Consider the following 15,648-nt stretch of genomic DNA (forward strand, 5'->3'; position numbering starts at 1 on the left):
GGGCCACGCAGACTGGGGCATACCAACCCCCCAGGATTTGATTCAGACGCCCCCTCTCCGCTCCCGGAGGCTCCCGGCCTCCTGCTGCCCTACACACTTACACACAGACGGGAGGGGGAGGGGAGAGGGGAGGCGGGTCACCCTGCACGGGCCCCCCACACTCACCCGCTCCAGGAACTGGATGACGGCTTCTCTGCGCTCGGCCGCCGTGGCGTCCAGGTGCTCCAGCCACAGCTCCAGCTCCTTCCACGTGTGCTCGAACACCCCCGTGTCCCGCAGGATCTGTGGGGCGGAGGGGCACAGGCGGGTTCCCGGGGGCTGCAGCACACGCTCACCAGCGGACGCACAGGCGACCCCAGGCACCAGGCCCCCATCGGGGAGAACATGGCCGCCAAATTGGGGTCTCGCAGCAGCCCTGGAAGTGAGGGGGGCTCTATCACGGCACCCCAAGGTATCCTACAACTCAGGGCCTCAGCAAGAATGCACTCTCCCCAACACACACACACACACACACATGCACACGCATGCACACACATTCGCACACACACACATACACACGCACATACACATGCACACATTCGCGTGCGCACACACAAACACACATTCACGCACACACATACACACGCACACATTCAAGTGTGCACACACACGCACACACGCATGCACACACATTCGCACATGCGTGCACGCACACACACACACACACACACACACACACACGCACACACACATTCCCGATGCCCCAGTGGGATCCTGTTGGTGTCGGGGATCAAACCTGGGTGAAGAGCACGCGAGACAGAAAGTGTGACGTGTCTTCTCTCCATTGCCAATACCCCACCCCCCGGGTGGCCTCAGCTTTGAGGGACCCCACTGGGGACGCTACCTTGATGATCAGCAGCTTGGTGGATGCCCGCAGCTGCGCGTGGGCACTGGTGATGAACATCTTCATGAGCAGGTAGAAGACAGAGCGGTCCCCGCCAATGATCTCGGCCTCGGGGCCTTCCTGGAGGAGGGGGGGGGGGCAGGAGAGACACTGAGAACCCCAGAGGCCCTGCAGGGCCGGAGCCACAGCACAGCGGGAGGATGTTCGTCCCCGCACGTGGCTGACCTAGGGTGCGGTGCCCGGCATCCCAGAGGGTCCCTTGAGCCCCGCCAGGAGTGACCCCTGAGCACAGAGCCGGGAGTAAGCCCCGAGTACCACCGAGGGTAGCCCCAAAACAGAAACTAAGCCGAAAAATTGAACGTGCAGGCCTGGTGTGTGTCTTTGGAGACCATAAAAAGCAGGCCGTGGGCCGCTCACCCCGACGCCTCTGTGTGGGCCAACCGTGGAGTTAGCACGGGAGCCTCACTGAGCACCGGCGCCCCCCAGAACCCCATACACTGAGCTGCTGTGCCCTGCCCCCCAGCCCGTACACACCCCACCACACCATCACAGCCTCACATACACATTTGAACTCTCCAGCAAGAAATCTGGCAAACACAGCAAAGGAAAAGAAGAGAAAGAGTAAGAAAGACGCCAAATGCTAAAAATAAATAATAACTGGGGGCCGGAGAGATACTCCAGGGGGGAGGGCGTTTGTCTTGCATGTAGCCGACCCAGGTTCAATCCCCGGCATCCCATACGGTCCCCCGAGCACGGTCAGGAGTGATTCCTGAGTGCAGAGCCAGGTGTGACCCCAAAAAGCAAAATAAATAAATAAATTAAAGTCACAATAAACGTGAGCTCTCTGGCCTTAAATGAAATGGGAGAACAGGACAGAGGCCTTTCGGGAAGGAACGGAACGTTTCCGCCCACTATGGGTGCGGGCTGTTTAATGGACCCGATTGAACTTGGGGGCTCTTGTCACTGTTCTTCAGTGGGTTAAAACCGTCAGTGAACGACTCAAGGCCACGACAGACAGCGAGAAGCTGGGTGCTCCCAGGGACCGGCCCGGCCCTGGCTTAGCCTGACAGGCAGCAAACACAGGGCTCAGGGGACACTGGGGGCTCCAGACCCGGGACCACCCACGCCCAATGCACACTGAGCCTACGCTGTGCTGGTGTGTTCCCCATATGCCCTGGAGCGGGGGACCCGGACCACAGGGCGTGGGAGTGTCCTGCGCAGACGGCTCCACATTGGTCACTGCCATGGGCCAGCGCCGGGATTCACTGTGGTGGCACCGGCACGGATGCTCGTGAGACCGAGACGAGGTAACATCACCGAGCACTAAAGGGCTGTGTTTGATGATGGCCTCTCGGTATCTGTATTGCGAACCATAACACCCATAAGCAGAGAGAGAGAGAGAAAGAGAGAAACTGTCCGCCACAGAGGCCGGGGGAGGGGTGTGAGGGAGGGAGGGGATACTGGGGACATTGGGGGTGGAAAATGTTCATTGATGGAGGGATGATGTTCAATCGTTATATATCTGAAATTCAAACAATTAAAAATAATAATAATAAATAATATTTTTTTCTTTTTGGGTCACACCTGGTGATGCACAGGGGTTACTCCTGGCTCATGCACTCAGGAATCACTCCTGGCAATGCTCAGGGAACCATGTGCGATGCTGGGAATTGAACCCGGGTCGGCCGTGTACAAGGCAAACGCCCTACCTGCGGTGCTATTGCTCCATCCCCGATAATAAATAAATTTTAAAAAATAAAGGGCCGTGTTTGTTTTGTTCTTCCCAAGAGGTGCTCAGTGGACCTGGTTACCACTCTGAGGCAATCTCTGCCCACCAGGCGGTGCATCTAAAGTGAAGGCCCGAGAGAGAGGGGCGGCCCAGTGCCGCACCCCCACCTGGTAGGGGCCCAGACCCCACACGGTGCCAAGGATGGAAGCCGGGTTGAGTGCAGACCTCGCCAGGGCACGATCCCTATGGGGTACGACATGATCATCCTTTGTGTTGCTGCTGCTGCTCTGGTGTTTTTTTAGGGTGTGGGGGCCACACCCGGCAGTGCTCAGGCCTGACTCCTGGCTCTGTGCTCAGGGAGTCCTTGTGGCAGGCTCAGGGAACAAGATGGGATGAGCTGGGATCAAACCCGGGTGAGCCGTGTGCGAGGCCAGTGGGCCCTGCTGGGCTTTCTCCAGCCCCTGCCCACAGGTTCTAGAGACGACACAGACGCGCAATCCCGCCACCACCAGACAGTGCTGAGAGGGGACACCCTGTGTCCCTGGCCACCACGGGGCTTCCGGAAGGGTCTGCGCAGGGAATTGGCCGGGCGTCCTGGAGAGGGCCCACATGGGAGAGAAGACCCACCCTGGCCCGATCCTCCCCCTGTCCCCCCCTCCGGCCCGGCTGCCCCTACCTGGCCCTTCAGCCACAAGAACTTGCTGGCTGGCAGCTCTAGCGCCACCTGCAGGATATGGTGCTGTAGGACGGGCGGCACCTCAGCGCGGACGCCCTGCTCAGAGATGATGCCTGGGGTGGTGTGTGTGTGGGGGAAACGGGATGAGGACCGGCCCTCCAGAGGCCCAAACCCGCCAGGGCTCTGTCCAGGTCAAGCACCCAGACAAGCCCACATGCCCGGGGAGCCCCGGCCCTGGCCCTTGGCCCACCGGGACCCCCCACCCCATCCCCTAGCCCCCAGCGATGGGGCAGCTCAGAGCCACGGAGGACGGAAGGATCCCGAGTCCCTTGGGCCCGCATTCTCAGAGCTGACAAAGGCCTTTGCCCACATGCGGTCAGCACAGCCAAGGGCCGATGTGCCGCCAGCTCCCAGGATGGAGTTTCAGCCCATCTTCTCATGGGGGGGGGCGTCAGGGGGCCGGTGGTCACAGACACTGCCCAGCCCACCCCCTTCGCCCAGGGACTCAGCCTCGCGCGGCTCTGAAGCCTGAAGGATGCGGCGGACCCTCACACCAGCGGGGCACCAGGGGGCCACGCAGGGGCTTGGGCTGGCGGCCTCCCGCCCACTGACACCCCGGGCTGCCCACCCAGCACCCTCGGCTCTCCCCATCCCGCAGCCGGGCCCCGAGCCCCACCTCGGAGGAGCTTGCTGAAGTCGAAGTTGTACTGCATCACCACGTGCGGGACCACCTTCTGGTACAGGCAGATGACCTGGAGCAGGGCGGCTTTCAGGAGCACGGTCTCGGCGTCATCTGGGCCGGACGGAACAGCGGGCGTTAGAAAACGGGCCCCGCACCGGGTCTGCACACCCGAAACCCAGCACTGCGGATGGGACCCCAGAGGATGAGGGGCCGGAGGAGGGAGCATTGGGTGGGGGGCGTTGCTGAGTCAGCATCTGAGCCACAAAGACACGCAGACACACAGACACACAGATCTACACAGGAAGAATCTGCACCTGAGCAGGAGGCCAATACACACACACACACACACACACACACACACACACACACACACAGAGCAGGACCCACATCAGAGGGAGCATGGAGGGTGAAATGGAATACGGGTCTGACATGAGGGCAAGAAACCAGAGAGATGTTAGTTAAGGCGTCGGCCTCGCACGTGGCTGACCGGGGTTCGATCTCCGAGTCCCGACAGGAATGATCCCCTGAGCGCAGAGCCAGGAGTCAGCCCTGAGCATGGCTGGCTGCGGCCCCAAATATCAAGATACACAAAACCCAGCAGGGCCACACACCTGGCCATGCCAGGACCACACCCGAGGCCCCTGGCGCTCTCTCTCTACCCTGACAGCCACATGCTAGAGGCACCGGGCGGCCGGAAGCCCGGGCCTCCTAGAGCAGATCCCCACACCGATCCCGCCCTCTGCCTCCTTTGCAGGGAAAAAAAATCCCACTCTGCAGCCCCCGGAAATGCACTTCTCCACGCAGAGTGCCCCGGGGCACCCACGGCTACCTCCTTCCCGGATCATGCCAGCCCTGGGGCCGGGGGAGGGATGAGAAACACGCCCCAGAGCCCCCAGCTATAACTGAAGCTGTGACCCCACCCTACCTCCCTAATAACACCCCGGCCCGCAAAGGACTTCTAGGGAGTGTCCGCCAAGGGTGGCCACGGCACCCTAGTGGGAACAGGCTTACGAGAGACACGCTCCGTGTGTGGAGAACAGGCTCCTGCCAGACACACTCCATGTGTCCATGTGTGGAGAACAGGCCCCTGTCAGACACAGTCCGTGTGTCCATTGTGGAGAACAGGACCATGTCAGACGTATTAAATGTGCCTGTGTGTGGAGAACAGGTCTGTGTCAGACATGCTCTATGTCACTGTGTGTGGAGAACAGGTCTGTGTCACATACGCATCATGTGACTGTCTGTGGAGAACAAGTCTGTGTCAGACACATTCCATGTATCCGTGTGTAGAGAGGAGGCCCATGTCAGATACGCTCCACGTGACTTTATGTGGAGAACAGGCCCGTGTCAGACACAGTCTATGTGTCCATTGTGGAGAACAGGACCATGTCAGACATATTAAATGTGCCTGTGTGTGGAGAACAGGTCTGTGTCAGACATGCTCTATGTCACTGTGTGTGGAGAACAGGTCTGTGTCAGATACGCACCATGTCACAGTGTGTGGAGAACAGGTCTGTGTCAGACACGCTCCATGTGTCCGTGTGTGGAGAAGAGGCCCATGTCAGATACGCTCCATGTGACTGTGTGTGGAGAACAGGTCTGTGTCAGACACATTCCTTGTGTCCGTGTGTGGAGAAGAGGCCCATGTCAGATACGCTCCACGCGACTGTATGTGGAGAACAGGCCCGTGTCAGACAGGCTCCTTGTGCCCATGTGTGAACAGGCTCTTATCACACACTCCCTGTCAGACAGGCTCCTGTGTGTGTCTGTGTGTGTCAGCAGCAACCCACGGGCCCTCACCGTGCTGGGGAGCAGCCCCTGGGCCCGCAGCCTGCTCGCCCCTCTGCTTGCCCCTCTGCTCGTCCTGCTTCGTCTCGTGCTTCACCAGTGACTGCCACACCCACACGATGGTGTTGAGATCTGGAAAAATCTAGAAGAAAAGTTTAGAAAGAAACAGTCACGTTAAACAGTGAAGAAAAACTGAGGAAAAGAACAAATACAGAAGAGGCAGAAGCCTCTGGGTATGTGTGTGAGGGTATTTATGGGGGGGGAACACTAGGGAGGGTGTTTGTGGTTTTTTTTTGTGTGTGTGTATGTGTGCCTGTGTGTGTGTCTGTGGTTGTGAGGGGTGTTTTGTAAGTGTGAGGGTATTTGTGTGAATATGGGTGTGGCTGTGAAGGTGTCTCTGTGTGTGGTGGTGTAGGGGACAGTGTGTGTGTCTGTAGGTGTCAGGGGTGTTTTGTAAGTGTGAGGGTGTTTGTGTAAATATGAATGTGGGTGTGAGGGTGTTTGTATGTGGTGGTGTTTGTGTCTGTGGGCATGACGGGTGTTTTGTAAGTGTGAGGGTGTGTGAATACGGGTGTGGATATGAGGGTGTCTGCATGTGGTTGTGGTTGTGTGTGTCTGTGGGTGTGAGGGGTGTTTGGTAAGAGTGAGGGTATTTGTGTGAATATGGGTATACAAGTGTGTATGTGTGTGTGTGTGTGTGTGTGTGTGTGTGTGAGTGTGTGTGGCTGTGGCTGTGGGGATGAGGGTATTTGTGAGCATGAATGTGAGGGTGTCCATGAGCGTGCAGGTGTGTGTGAGGGTGTGTGTGTGGCTGTGGGTGTGAAGGTATCTGTGGGGGTGAGGGTGTGTGTGCGGGTGTGTGTGAGCGTGCACGCAGGTGAATCTGAGTGGGTGTCAGCGTGTGTAGTAATGCCGACAGCATGTGGACGAGAGCTGGGACAGCTAGTGAGCCGAGGCCGTGCTCGTGGGGACAAACCTGCTCTCCTGGGGTCCCCCTGCCCTGCCATGCGGGACCCCCGCCCTCCCGGCAGAACCCAGCCTGGGGCAGCAGTAGGCCCACGGGGGGCGAGTGAGCCACGGTGGGCTCAGCTCTGAGTCCTCAGGGCAAGGGGCCCCCCAGCCCCTCAGCGTCCCCGGCGCCCCCCACCTTGCTCAGGGCTTCCCGGAAGAGGCGCACGAAGTCGTCCATCATGGAGGCCGAGTAGACGCCGGCCGCTGGCCAGCCCTCGGCGCTCTGGCAGAACTCCAGGGTCTTCAGGGCGCGCCGCAGGATCACCAGGAGCAGGGACAGGGCCGTGTGCTTCACCGCCCTGCTGTCCAGCTGGAGGACAAGAGGGGGCGCCCGCCGCGGTCAGGCTCCGGGGGCGGGGGAGGTGGCCCCGGCACAAGGCCCGGCCCGAGAGAAGGTTCCGGAAGCGGGGCGGCTGCTTACGTTGAGGGCCTGGGTGAACAGGGTCTTGTTGCAGACCTGCGGCGCCGTGGTCACCATCACCATGGCCAGCAGCCGGGGCAGTGGGATGAACTCGCGCGTCTGGAAGGCCCGGGAGATGTCGGGCTGGGCCTCGTAGATCTGCGGGAGATGGGCGGGATGGGGAACTGGTCCGGGCAGGGGGGACGGATGCCCACCCGAGATGCCCCTCGGCCCCACGGCGAGGCCCTTCTCACTGCCCGTCCCACCCACTGTCCACCAGCCCCGGGGATGGTGGGTCCGTGGACTGGCTCGGCCTGCGGCCCGCATGCCCAGCCCCCCCGTGAACGCCCCGCGCGGCCGTGCCCACCTTGCTCAGCAGCCGGATGTTGTTGGTCCACGCGGCCTGGGCGCGCGGCAGGAAGGAGAAGGTGACCTCCTTGAAGTACTTGTTGAGCAGGTCGGGGCACACGCGCAGGATGCTGACCGCCAGCTCGGCCACCAGCTCGTCGGTCGGCGCCGTCCTCAGGCCAAGCAGCAGGTGCAGAAGTGTGAGGTTGCCGCCTCTGTGGGAGCAGCGGGGGCTCAGGGCGTCGGGAAGAACCCACTGGCCCTGCCCCCGCCTGCACCCCTGCCCGCCCCTGAGGCCTGGTGCGCTTCGAGGATGAGGACGAAGAAGGCCTCCGCCCCGCCCCAGCCCTGCCCTGCGCACCCCCTGCCCTCTGCCGCAGGGCCAGGCTCAGGACACTTCTGGGCGGCTGTGCTGATGTCATGTGAGACCGTGTCTGTGTGCATGAATGTGAGCTCCTGTGTGAGGATGCCTGGGGGGTGTGTGTGGGTGAGGCTAAGCGTGGGGAGGCCTGAGGGTATCTACGTGTGACTGTGGGTGTGAGGGGTTGGCCTGTGTAGCTATGGGTGGTGTGAGTGTGTGGGATGCTACTTGCACGCAGGACTGTGAGGGGGCGGGACTGTGGGGGTGAGGGTGCATGCAGGTGTAGTTGTGGGGGGTGTGAGGGTGTCTGCATGTGTGGCTGTGGTGGGTGTTTGTGTGTGTGTGATAGTGTCTATATGTGTGACTGTGAAGGGGTGAAATTATGGGTGTGTATGAGGGTGTTTGCATGTGTAGTTGTGGGGTGTGTGTGCAGTATCTGTATGGCTGTGGGGGGGTAAGGGTGTGTGACAGTGGGCCTGAGGGTGTGTGAGAGTATGTCTGACAGTGTGTGTGTGCACGCGACTATCAGGGGATGTGAGTATGTGTGATTGCGTTTGCATGTGTGGCTGTGAGGGGAGTGAGATTGTGAGTGTGAGGGTGTTTGTAGGTGAGGGCTTTTGCACGTGTAGCTATGGGTGGTGTGAGTGTGACAGTGTCTGCATGTGTGACTGTGGGGGGCTCAGATTGCGGATGTTTGTGTGTGAGGGTGTTTGCATGTGAAGTTGTGGGTGGGGTGAGTGTCTGTGTATGTGGCTGTGGGGGGTAAGGGCGCGTGAGTGTGGGCCTGCGGGTGTTTGTGTGAGTATGTCTGACAATGTGTGTGTGCATATGACTGTGGGGGGTGTGAGTGTGTGTGACAGTGTCCGCATGTGTGACTGTGGGGGTGAGACTGAGGGTGTTTGTGTGTGAGAGTGTTTGCATGTATAGTTGTGGGCAGGTGAGGGTGTCTATGTGTGACTGTGAGCCTGAGGATGTTTGTGTGAGTGTGTGTGACACTGTGTGTGACTGTGGAGGTGTGACTGTGACAGCATCTGTGTGTGGAACTGTAGGGGGTGTGAGTGTGACTGTCTGCATGTGTGACTGTGAGGGGCTGAGATTGCAAGTGTGAGGGTGTTTGTATGTGTAGTTGTGGGGGGTAAGGGTGGCTGTGGGGGTGGGGGTGTCTGTGAATGTGAGTGTGATAGTGTCTGCGTGTGTAGCTGTGGGGGGTGTGAGTGTGACAGTGTCTGCGTGTGTGACTGTGAGGGGCTGAGATTGCGAGAGTGATGGTGTTTGTGTGTGAGGGTGTTTGTATGTGTGCTGTTGGGGGGGTGAGGGTGTCTGTGTGTGGCTGTGGGAGGGGTGAGGGTGACAGTGTCTGCGTGTGTGGCCGTGTGGGTGAGTGTGTGATGGTGTCTGCGTGTGTAGCTGTGGGGGTGTGAGTGTGACAGTGTCTGTGTGTGTGACTATAGGGGCTGAGATTGCGAGTGTGATGGTGTTTGTGTGTGACGGTATCTGCATGTGTGACTATGGGGGTGTGAGTGTGACAGTGTCTGCGTGTGTGACTGTGGGGGACGTGAGTGTGACAATATCTGCGTGTGTGACTGTGGGGAGTGAGATTGCAGGTGTGAGGGTGTTTGTGTGTGAGGGTGTCTGCGTGTGTAGTTGTGGGCGGGTGAGGGTGTCTATGTGTGGCTGTGGGGTGAGTGTGTGACGGTGTCTGCATGTGTGACTGGGGGGGTGTGAGGGTGACAGTGTCTGCGTGTGTGGCTATGGGGTGTGAGACTGCGGGTGTGAGGGTGTTTGTGTGTGAGGGTGTCTGCATGTGTAGTTGCGGGCGGGTGAGGGTGTCTGTGTGTGGCTGTGGGGGTGAGTGTGTGTGAGACACCGTCTGGGGCGCAGGAACGAGGCTCTGTGGGAGGCGGCCCCCCAGGGTGGCCCCTGAACCCGAGAGACATCACGGCTTCCTGTTTACCAACCTTACATCCGATTTGGGGGTTGTTTCTGGCTGGGGGCCACACCCAGCAGTGCTCAGGGGTTGCTCCTGGAGGGGCTCAGGAGACCGTGTCGGGTACCAGGGCTCGGACCCGGGGAGTCATGTGCCAGGCGAGCACCCTGCCACCCGCGCTCTCCCCAGCCTGCCGCCTGCCCAGCGCCACCCAGGCAGGCACCGGGCATGCCAAACACACCAGTCTCCCGGCCCTTTCCTGGCTCGACCAACCGACATGCAAACCCACGCCTGGGGTGAGGAGCCGTCACCCGCAGCCGGGGCAAAGGGCCAGCGACAGGGCTTGACGGGGCATTTCGGAGAAGGGCCACCAGGGAAGGCTTCCTGGAGGAAGTGACCTCTGCAGGGAAAGAGGGAGGGAGGAAGGGAGAGAACAACGGAAGGATGGGAAACCACATGTTTCCACTCTCTCAAAGCGTCCACAGACACCCCACCAACACCGTATCCTTCCTCTCCCCAAGAACAAACTGTCTGTTGCCCCCGGCGTCAAAGCTCTTAGTAAGCCACAGTCTGCGTGCACATACCCACCCTGACAGGCTGACTCAACGCACTGCTTCAACGGGGCTCTCCCGAGGGCGGGAAACGCGTGTGTTTTAAGCCTCGTATAGTATGATACAAGACTGGAAAAGCCCACTGCTGTATTTGAACAGAAAACGTGTTATGCCATCACCAACACAAGGGCAAAGGAAAAGAAAGGAAAAGAAAAGAAACGACCTGGCAAGTTAATTCACAGAGAATAAAACAGCTCAAGAAGAAGAAAGAAAAACAAAAAAAGTTCCGACCGCGCCCTCCCCATTCTGAAGGACTCAGAATTCCTGACGGGCTGAAATGAAATCACGAAGTCGGTTCACTGACTGATCCTCCCATCAAAATGCCAAAGGGGCAAAAACCAAGGGTTGCCCAGGGCAGGGGAGAGAGTCCAGTGGGCAGGGCGCTTGCCTCACACTCGCTGGCCCAGGGGCCCAGGGTCTATCCCCAGGACCTATGTGGTCCCCGGAGCACAGAACCTGAGCACGGCAGGGTGTGGCCCCCAACAAGCAAACAAACAAATACATCCAAGGGCTACCAGACAGAGTGGCAAACAGCAGAACTCAACGCCGGCTGCCGCGGTCAGTTAAACACAGGTCAGTACCAGAGCTCGGCAGGACAAGGCAACAGGCCAACTCCGCGTTCCCAAACCGATGGAACAGCACATCTACAACGGAACTCCAAATGCACAAACAAAAACGGCTGGATGCAAGCCGGGGCCAGCTTGGCTCTGAGCTCAGACCATGGAGCCAGGGTCCTGGGGCAGAGCCGAGCCCTCTCAGGCATGGGGTGAGTCTGACCTGCCCCCACGCCCTGTCCCCACTTCTGCAGGTCAGAGGACCCTGCCCCACCCCCTCCCCCCACCGCTGGGGGAGCGGCCCGGTTTCCAGGTCCCAGCCCAGCAGCTGGATCCGGCTGACAGGCAGGTCCCTGCCCACCCCATGCCCTCGTGAAGAGACGTCTGTCACAATCGGCGCAGACACCCCAGGTGTGGGGACGCGCACTCGGGCCCCGGGGATGCTCCCTGTTACCTGCCGGAGGTGCCCAGGGTGGCATCGTAGAAGTTGATTCCGTGCTTGAGCGAGCAGCAGAGGTCCAGGAGGAAGGTGTGCACCAGCTCCCTCACCATGCGCTTCCCCTCGGCCGCCGCGGCCGCCTGCAGGACACAAAGGGGCGGGGGCAGGGGGGGTGAGAGCCCAAGCCCCTCACCTCACCCTGGGCCACCTCAGTGCCCGCCGGAGCGCCCCGTGGATGCAGATGACCGTTTGTTTCTTGTTGGGAGGGGGGAGTTTGGGGCTGCACCCAGTGGTGCTCAGGGCTCACTCCGGGCTCTGTGCTCAGGGATCACTCCTGGAGGGTCTCAGGGGACCCTCTGGGGTGCCGGGGATGGAACTGGGGTCAGCTGAGTGCGAGGCAAGTGTTCTGCCTGCTGTGCTACCTCTCCAGCCTCTAGAAAAGTTTTCTGTCCAATACTTGATAGTACACAGACATATAGTCACACACACACAGACAGACAGACACACACACACACACACACGCACACACACACACACACAGAAGGGAAAAACAGACCCAAGTAAGCCCATTGGACAGAAAAGGGACCACGATGATGATGACAGCTGGAAGTGATCACTGGACAAGAACTGAGTGCTGAAAGGAGGTAAAGGGACACACATGAAAACCTGTCAGTACCTGTATTGCAAACCATAGTCCCGAGAAAGGGTAGGGGTGGGGGGAGAGACAGAGACAGAGAGAGAGAGAGAGAGAGAGAGAGAGAGAGAGAGAGAGAGAGAGAGAGAGAGAGAGAGAGAGAGAGAGAGGAGTCTGCAGAGGCAGGCTGGGGGTGGGATGATGGGAGGGAAACTGGTAGCAGTGAAGGTGTGAAATGTACACTGGTAAAGGGATACGTGTTGAAACATTGTATGACTAAAACCCAATCAAGAAAGACTTTGCAACTGTGTATCTCACAGTAAAGAGAGTGAGAAAAAGGGAAAGAAAGGAAAAGAAAGGGGCCTGAGCGATAGCACAGCGGGTAGGGCGTTTGCCTTGCATGCGGCTGACCCGGTTCGATCCCCGGCATCCCATATGGTCCCCCAAGCACCGCCAGGAGTAATTCCTGAGTGCAAAGCCAGGAGTAACCCCTGAGCATTGCTGGGTGTGACCCAAAAAGCAAAAAAAAAAAAGAAAGAGGAAGAAAGAAAAAGAAAGAAAAAGAGAAAGCAAGCAAGCAGGCACTGCTGTCGGAGTGGGGCTGGCGCAGAGGCAGAGGGTGGGCGGGCGGAGGGGGCTCGGGGGCCTTCCTACAGGGAGGTGGGAGCAGGAGGTCGAGGAGCACCAAGACCCAGCTGGAGACAGGCGGGGCAGGTGCCTCAGGAGATGAGGACAGGCCCTCCCCTGCACTGCTGCCAGAAGGTAGGAGGCTGGAGCGACAGTCCAGCAGGGAGGGCGCAGCCGTGCACACAGCCAACCTGGGTTTGATCCCCAGCATCCCATAGGGTCCCCCGAGCACCACCAGGAGTGATTCCTGGGCGCAGAGCCAGGAGGAACCCTTGAGCCTTGCCGGGTATGACCCCCCCACCCTCCTGCAAAAAAAAACCCAGAAAAACTGATCGAGGAAATGCAATGCAATAAAGGGGTGAGGGGGGGGGACACACCTAGATCACCCCTGGCCCCAGACTACAAGGAGGAGGAGGAGGGCAGAGATCTCAGGAAAGAAATCCAAAGGGGAAGAAGAAAGCAGATAGGGAAGTCACAGGGAAGCAGGGTTCAGGGGACCATGGGGATATCAGTCGCGTGGGGGAATGGACATCAGGCTACGGAGGCAAACCACAGACCAGACAACACTGACACCATGAGACCCAAGCAACAAGCACACGTCATACCAGCACACGTCACACCAGCACACGTCATTCCAGCACATGTCACACCGGCACACAGCACATCAGCATACTTCACACCAGCCAGTGAGGGGGCAGGCTGGGGGGTGGGGGGAGCCTGGGGACAGTGGCGGAGGGAAGCTGACACTGGTGATGGATTTGGTGCTGGATTCTATGCCTAAAGCTCAACTACCAACAACTTTGTAAATTACGGTTCTTTAAAAACCTTCTTAGGTAAAAAGCCTGGAAAAATTAAGGAAATTTGGCTTGGTTATATGTTAAAAATAAAACAAGGGGCTGGAGCAATAGTACAGCTTCAAAGTATAGATTATCAGGGCTGGAGCGAAAGCACAGCGGGTAGGGCGTTTGCCTTGCACACGACCAACCCGGGTTCGAGTCCCAGCATCCCATATGGTCCCCTGAGCACCGCCAGGAGTGATTCCTGAGCGCAGAGCCAGGAGTAACCACTGTGCATCGCCGGGTGTGACCCAAAAATCGGGAAATAAAAAAAAAGTGAAACCCCATCAGAAAAAAGAGAAGAAAGGCTGGCGTGATAGTGCAGCAGGTAGGGCATTTACCTGCATGCAAGGTTTTGATCCCCATCATCCTATAAGCCCCCATGAGCAACTCCAGGAGTGATTCCTGAGTGCAGAGCCAGGAGTAACCCCTGTGCATTGCCAGGTATAACCCAAAAACAAAAACAAAAGCAAAAACCCATAAAGCCAGAATATAAATATCATGATATTGCAGAGATTATAAAAAAAGGGTCGCTAAGGGGGAAAAAAAAGAGAAAGAGAAACTTCAAATACTGCATCTAAGCTGAGAATTAACCAAACCAGATATGGGTCAGGGTCATGGGTCAGGAGGCAAACAATAGATTCTCTGCTCCCAGCCTCAAGATCCTTGCATGCGTGTGTGCGTGCACACACACACACACACACACACACACACACACACATATACACATTACATACACACGTGAGCACACCTATGTGTCACATACACAGGCACACACACATCACATACATACACACATGAGAACACACACGTCATGCACACATGCTTATACACACATCACATATATGCATACACACATGAGCATACACACGTGTCACACACTGGCACACGCATGCTTACATCACATACATACATACACACATGAGCACACACGTCATGCACACACAGACACACACTTACACACATCACACACAGATGAGCACACACGTGTGTCATACACATAGGCACACACCCCGGCATGACCGACCACCGCACCTTGCTGCCTTCCAGCTGCACGTCGACCACCCCGTTCCAGCCGTAGAGGGAGGCGATGTGGTTAAGCAGCTGCCCGGAGAAGAAGCGCACCTTCTGGGTCTTCGTGATGTTCTTGTTGTGGACCACCTGCCGGCAGGGAGATGCACGCTGGCCCTCGGCCACGGAGAGCACGGGGCGTGGTGCTGAGAAACCGTGACCCCGGAACAGGCAGTGACCCCCAGATACCAACCTTTGTTTTCAGCGTGGACAGCAACATATTGACGGTAGAGATCCTGTCCTCCTTGATGCCCGAGCTGAAGATGCAGGGGATGAACTCTGACGGCAAAAGGTCACAAAGGGGAACAAAGGAAAAAACATGTCACAGCAGTGAACTCAGAGCAGCTTCAATGTGAAAACGGGGAAGAACATTACTGCTTGTTTTACTTTAATTTTATTGTTACACAGTTGTTCACAATGATTTATTGCATTCGACATTCCAACACCAATCCCGCCACCATCACACCTTCCCGCCACCATTACTCAACTTTCCCTCCTCCCTCCAAGCCTGCCCCAAGGCAGACCCTAACTAATGTATTTTGTATTGCTTCCTATAAGTAATCCGCTAAAAATGATCCAAAGGGGTTTCCTTAGAGGAAAGTATGTGAAGATTGTTGTATCTCACCTTGGAGACATAAAGCTCTTGTATAAGAGATTAATAATTTGTTACAGGTTGGGCCTTGTGTGCTAATATATACATATACACAAAATACATATATATGTATTTTCTTGATCAAGATCGCCTTCTACTTACACCTCATCAAATGCAGTGTGCTACTCCTGGGACATGAGTGGCATAAAGTAAGAACGTTACCGTGTAAATGGTGGGGTGCACAGCACCACCCACTTTCCTATCTGAGAGGTAGGTTTATTTATTTTTGGTTTGGGGGCCACACCCAGCAACACTCAGGAGTTACTCCCAGCTCTGCACTCAGGAGTTACTCCTGACAGTGCCGGGGATACCCTATGGGGTGCTGGAGAGCAGACCCAGGTCGGCTGTGTGTGCAAGGCCAGTGCCTGACCCACTGCCCTACTGCGCCAGCCGCCACCCATCGGAGACTCTTCCCTCCT

General features: G+C 57.7%; 1 protein-coding gene across 1 annotated transcript in view; it reads right to left on the reverse strand.

The window, feature by feature from the left end:
* URB1 (URB1 ribosome biogenesis homolog) overlaps positions 1-15,648 on the reverse strand; it is a 46,394-nt gene that overhangs the window by 24,942 nt on the left and 5,804 nt on the right. The window contains exons 6-16 of the mRNA XM_055128319.1: positions 14,771-14,856; positions 14,542-14,667; positions 11,425-11,549; positions 7,537-7,732; positions 7,191-7,328; positions 6,906-7,079; positions 5,771-5,900; positions 3,965-4,081; positions 3,289-3,401; positions 884-1,003; positions 166-282 (exon numbers count right to left, since the gene is read on the reverse strand). Of these exons, the coding sequence (XP_054984294.1) occupies positions 166-282; positions 884-1,003; positions 3,289-3,401; positions 3,965-4,081; positions 5,771-5,900; positions 6,906-7,079; positions 7,191-7,328; positions 7,537-7,732; positions 11,425-11,549; positions 14,542-14,667; positions 14,771-14,856 (1,442 nt within the window). The remainder of the gene's footprint in view (positions 1-165; positions 283-883; positions 1,004-3,288; positions 3,402-3,964; positions 4,082-5,770; positions 5,901-6,905; positions 7,080-7,190; positions 7,329-7,536; positions 7,733-11,424; positions 11,550-14,541; positions 14,668-14,770; positions 14,857-15,648) is intronic.

The sequence above is a fragment of the Sorex araneus genome, chromosome 2 (genome assembly GCF_027595985.1).
Source record: "Sorex araneus isolate mSorAra2 chromosome 2, mSorAra2.pri, whole genome shotgun sequence".
NCBI classification, from domain to species: Eukaryota; Metazoa; Chordata; class Mammalia; order Eulipotyphla; family Soricidae; genus Sorex; species Sorex araneus.